Below are 6,000 nucleotides of genomic sequence, written 5' to 3' on the forward strand. Positions count from 1 at the left end.
TCTAAGGTCTAAAGTATGTTGAAGAAAAACGAATCCATTTACATTTGCTACTCCTAATGTGAATACGTTTTAAAACGTGGATTTGGGCCACTTACGTCATTTGAAGTTATGATTACTTTTTTGTAACTTACAGTTCTCACAGCAGAGCAAATTTTTCAGTAGAAAAAATTTCCTTTGTGGATTGATAGCATCTCGGTGTCAGTGAGGTTCTCAGTCCACCCTGCCACTCACTGCAGGGTTCCTTCTTATAATTCACCTCAGAAATCAAAATTCGGCTTTGACTTGAACGTTACAGCAATGGGGAGCTCATGCACATGTTTATCGCTGGGCAAACATAAAAGGTTTAGGAATTTTCTCCTTCATATTGTGCCAAATTCTGCCCTCACCAGCTATTGGTCTTGTTTCTGCCCTCAGGAACTGCATAGATAGATTGTACTTCTTTCTCCAGTCTTTTAGGAATTCAATGGCAGCCTCTTCTGTCCTCTCTTAATTTTCTCTATGCTAAACATTCCAGTTTCATATGCAATTCTTCTAGAAAAGTGATTTCATAAGACCACTTTTAGTCCCAATTGCCTTCTTCAATGGAACTCTTGAAAACGCAGATCCCGAATTAGGCAGCATAATCCAAAAGAGGTCTGACCAGCACACGGTTAGAGAGGAATTCCCTCTCTTAAACTGCTGACGCTGCTGTTAGGAATGCCACCACCAGCCACCCGCCACCTGCCACCCGCCAGAGAGCTTTGTTCCTAGAAACAGGTAACTACCGGGTCATGTTGAAATCGTGGTTACCTGAAACCCCTCACTATAATCCATCCAGGTTGCCCTCATTCTCTATTTTTTAGAACCAAAATAATCTTTCTGAAAAATTCCCTGTTGACCTCTGCCTTAATTGCTTAGGCCATCTTTCCAGCTCTTGGAGACCTTTTGGAATACTAGTTTTGTCATTCATCATGTCATCTTTTCTTCCAAGTTTCATGTCATCTACAAATATAGTAAACCTACCTTTTTTCCTCTGAATTAATTGATAAACATATTGACTGTTGTTTGCCAAATGCAAGCCTTCCACAGTGGATTCATTATTAATAATTCTTTATGCAGTCACTTTACAGCTTCATGCAACACGCGTTTAACCTCCTGATCTGGAGAAGAGCGTGAGGACTATTCTCTGTTTGGGGGCAACATTTATTTCTTTTCCTTTTCTTCTTTTACTTGGTCTACTTTCTTTTCCTCAAACTCTATTTTTTTATTCCTTCATGTATTCATACTGCATATACTGGTCTTGCACATGGTCCCTTTTCCCGTGGGTTCCTTTTGCTGTGGAGAAAAGAACCTCCATGTGTTCTCTGGGGTCCCTTCGCCTTCTGCCTGTGGGCAGGGCTGGCCGAGCCCGTGCTCTTCCAGGAGGCCCTTTGCCGCTGCTGAGAGGCAGCCTGTGCGGGTGAGGTGTTTTCCCACATGCCCCTTAGCCTTTGGTCGAGGAGGAGGTTCTGAGACTTTCATCAACAACCCCGCCCAAGTTATTCCCCTCCACCTCTAGAATTACTCAAATATCAAACGAGGATTTAAAGAAAATTTAAACACAAAGGATATGTGTGTTTGAGGATGGGGGGGGGTGGTAAGGAGAAAAACTATTAGGCTGTCCTTGCAGAATTCACACTTTAATCCAGCATTATTGGATATATAACCCAAGGAATATTGCTGATAGGAAAGAAGAGAGATTCAACACACAAATTAATGAACCATCCATTTTCCACTGGAAAGATAATATTAGTGTAAACTGGGAACCAAAGAATTTGTGATTCTTACAGAAGTGTTCTGCAGAACAGAACTCCTGCCTCATCAAGTAGTTAATGTCACACTCAAATAAGGCTGAAAAAAAAAGCACCTTCCAAGGTTTAAGTAATTGGTTTTACTTTTAAAAAAAGGCTTTCTCATATCACTTCATGACCGTTATTATTACAAAATAAATTAACTGTGGATCAGGTAAGCAAGCAGACCCATACTTAAGTATGGGAAGTGGTTGATTAATGGCTTAAAAAGCTGGACATTTCGGTTACTGATTTTTTTAAATGTTTGACCCCCTTATAAAGACAAATCAATGTTGACAGTAAGTTATTAACCCTAATTTAAGGAAAATTGTCTTGAATACAACTTCTTTACTCTGTAGTTGCCTTGGGAATGATCTCCTTAGGCAATAGAACCGTTGCAAACCCAGGGAGGACAGCTTGAGTTTAGAAAAGAGAGCGGTGAGTGGCTGAAAGATTACTACACTTTAGTACTGCAGAGGGACTCTTCAGATCATCTGAAGCAGGTTAATAGCTACTGTAAACTTACGATAAATCCTAGAGAATGAGAGAAAAGTCTAGATAAGCATCCAAAAAGCTAAACGTGAAAATGAGTTGGAGCCTCCTGATAATGCAAATTTATGCCTCATTCACTCATTTTCATTCAGTCAGTCAGTCAATCAGTCACTCAGTCAGTTTATATTAAGGGACTGCGATGTGTCAGAACTTCTCTCAGAACCACACTGTGCTTATAACCTTGAACAAATCACTTATCTTCTTGGAGTCTAAATGTCACCATCCAGGTGTGTGTCTTATGGAGTTGCTGTGAGATTTAGTGACTTAGGTATGTAGACTCTAGCAGAGTGACGGAGTGGATGCCCATTGAACTCCCTTTCCTTCTCCTTAGCATTTAGACTTCTTTTTCTTCACCATGTAATTTACAATAGTGTGAAATAAGTTCCATTTGTTAATAACAAATGTCTCTCTACAGTCTTGGGTCAACAGGAATTATGAGTGATCACTGTTTGCAGATGAAATTAAAGTACTTAAATATTATTATAACTGATCAAATATTTTTACAAGATAATCCACCAAGCCCAAGGATGTCATTCTTTGCCAAATAGCACTCTGAGGCTTGCTGACTACAGTACGTGAAAATCCGCACTTTTTTTTCCCAGTTTATTTCATAGCAAACATGAGCAGTAATTTCCTTTCATTTATCAATTCTAACTGGAAGGTTTTTCAGTAACACTTAGAAAAATCTGATAAACTAATTCTCTAAAACATAAAATATGTGTAAAATTTTCCATGTTAAACATCACTATATGCACGGAGTGTCAGCTAATCTGATGTTTTAACAGAATAGACCCAAGTGAAATGAAAGATAATTTCGTAGATTGAGGATGGCTGTAGCAGTTGCCTTCTGATTTGAATTAATTTTGAAAAAATACAAATATGAATTATTGTGGTGCTGCCAAAGACATATACCAAATTGCTTGTTACATCATAAATTCCAACAATCGTTTATGCAATTGTAGGGGAGGAAGACATTTCCTCTACCCACTGTGGGTTCTTATGGCCAGAGAAGGAATTAAATTCACATGAGACAGAATAACAGGAGAAAATTAAACAAAGCTTTATAACATGTATACATGGGAGAGGCTCAGGCAAACTGAGCCACTTGCCAAAATGGCTGAAGCCGCCACCTTAAATATCATATTCAGCTAAAGACAAAGGAGGATGTTGGGGGTGGAGGGGGAGTTGATCATGGGAGATTACCACACAAGTACAGTAAACAAATGCAGATTTAAGTCCTTGCCTTCGGCATTGATTAAGAGTTTCTAGAGACAAGGTCACCCCCTCTTCTTCCTGGTACAGAGAGGGAGACACCTTTACAGATGGAGATTTCCTTTACAACGTAAATGTCTCTTAACAAAGGGTAAGTAAATTCTACTTTTCAGTTGCTTTCCTGTCTGCAGTTTATTAAAAGTAACCAGCCCCAAATAATCCTCATGCCAAAGAGACATATCTTGGGGTGGCCAATTCCAGGCCCCCACACAGTCAATATTAATGAGCACCTACTGTTTGCCAGACAGTGGTTGAGACTCCAAAGTGAAACTGCATAATCCTGACATCCACAAGTTTGCTCTAATGAGAAAGATATGTAAACAAAACAGTTCTATAAGGTAATTGATGCAAGAGAAAGTGATCCAAGAGCAGTGGGAAAATATGAGAAAGACCAAGCTAAGTCAATCTGGGGACTTAGGAGAGCCTGCACAGAGGAGGCAAGCTGAGACCAGAGACCAGAAGGATGGGTGGGAGGTTACCAGGTGGGCGAGTAGAAAGAAGCTATTTGGCAGGGAGAATAAAATGAGAAAAGCACAGAGGCTGGAGGGAGCCTGGAGTGATGAGGGAATGTGGACTAGGAGGGTGGTATTGTTAAAGAGTAAATGACTCTGAAAGGGGGAAGCAGGAGGGGCTGGTGAGAAATAAGGCCGCTGGGAGGGAGAGGCCAGATCATAGAAGCCTGTAGAGCACACAAAGGCATGCCAATGTTTTCCCCTCTGTAGGTTGTGGGGGAAGTTATTGAAGAATTAGGAATACAGAAGTTTCATAATCAAATGGGTATTTTCCTGTTCCTAAAGAAGACTAACAACATCATGATTCTTTTGTTGTTTACAAGTTACAGAAATGGCACACACACCCCTTTGTTCCTAGGGGTTTCAATGCTTCTTGCTGCAATAGAGTTCAGGGATGCCAAAAGAAATATTTGAACTAAATGATATATCAGAATTACAATAAAAGCCTGTGAGCCGATTTTTAGTTAACAGCTTTTTAATAGGCTGTGATGCAATTCTTAATGGAGAAGATTTGATTATAAAGGCAGCCTGTCTCTAATGGAAATTTGGCTGGGTGTGTTCTTATTCCTCAGTGAATTCAAAGGTTTTACATAGGATTAGATTGTTGAGATTCTTGGAGGAAACCCATACACACCATCAAAAACTTTCCACTCATTTTCTTTATCTCTTGCAGCAAAGCAGCGAAACTGCTAGGAATAAATCTCAATTAAATTGAACATAATTTTTATAATTTCAGGGGTTAAGCATCTGAAAGGCCAGAATGAATCAGCATTTCCTGAAGAAGAAGAAGGCGTAAACGAGAGAGAGGAGCAGTGGGACCATTAATCATGAGTCTGCAGCAAGAAGGCTTCTTGGGAATAACTGAACTATTAACTTTTCTGAATATCCCATGGAATGCCACTGCTTGACTTCCAGAAGCATTCTCCATCTCGGCTCTTCAACTCATACAGTAGTAATACACCTCCTGGGAAGCCCTCCTTGACTGAACTTTAGAACTAAGTACAAATTGTTCCATATTACTTGCAATTAAAGAATAAGTATTTATTTTATGGTGATTTTTCTTTTTAATGACATAGAAATTTGCAAACATGTGTGTTCTAACTTTAATACCGCCCAGCTTAATCCCTGATGGCCTACTGGTATGGTTTGCCTTCTAAAGTCAAATGTAAATAGCATCACTTTAAGAGTGAAAATAAATACTAAATACATTTAGACATGAATGTGTGTCTGGGTTTAACTTACAGAGGAGCATTTAATGAAATTTTTAAGGTAAGATCTGCATTTATCATGTCTCTGTATATAGAAAGCTACATGGTATTTATTTCAAAATGACAGAGAAATGCCAGTTATCTTGATTCAAAAGACAACAATATATTAGTCTTTAGATATTAAACATCTTTTTCCTTCTAACCACACATTAACGGTTAAAACACCATATAATTCTCTTCATTTTCTAAGCTGTGAGAGATATCTTTCCAACATTTCCACTAGTTATTGAAAAAGAAAAATGCTAAATCTAAAAGAAAACATGCCAAACCTCCCCTGCCACTTTTTTTTGGCTATTACTTGATATATAACCTATTTCCTATTGCATTTTAATGAATCCTTAGCATTTTATAAATCTTCTATTATCATAAAATAAGAAAAATTCTGTTAATTCATACATACAATCATTCATTAATTCAGTAACTTTTTTTTATGAGTTTATCCTTAGGAAAGCACTTTGCTCAGGGTTATGAAAATAAAGGAAAGATAATTTCTCCCCATAGCACTGGCAGAGAAGGTAAAGCACCAGTATAAAGCAAGGGTTTCCAAGACTGTATATATTTATGAATATGGCTTGTGATAATTCAAAG

The 6,000-nt window shown here is 38.5% G+C and overlaps 1 protein-coding gene across 2 annotated transcripts in view; it reads left to right on the plus strand.

The window, feature by feature from the left end:
• Positions 1–5,364, plus strand: part of PPP1R1C (protein phosphatase 1 regulatory inhibitor subunit 1C) — a 107,371-nt gene extending 102,007 nt beyond the window's left edge. For both annotated transcript variants that reach the window (XM_070580364.1, XM_008522793.2), the window contains exon 5: positions 4,881–5,364. In XM_070580364.1, the coding sequence (XP_070436465.1) occupies positions 4,881–4,895 (15 nt within the window). In that variant the 3' untranslated portion in view covers positions 4,896–5,364. The remainder of the gene's footprint in view (positions 1–4,880) is intronic.
• The last annotated feature ends 636 nt before the right edge of the window (positions 5,365–6,000 follow it).

The sequence above is a fragment of the Equus przewalskii genome, chromosome 17 (genome assembly GCF_037783145.1).
Source record: "Equus przewalskii isolate Varuska chromosome 17, EquPr2, whole genome shotgun sequence".
NCBI classification, from domain to species: Eukaryota; Metazoa; Chordata; class Mammalia; order Perissodactyla; family Equidae; genus Equus; species Equus przewalskii.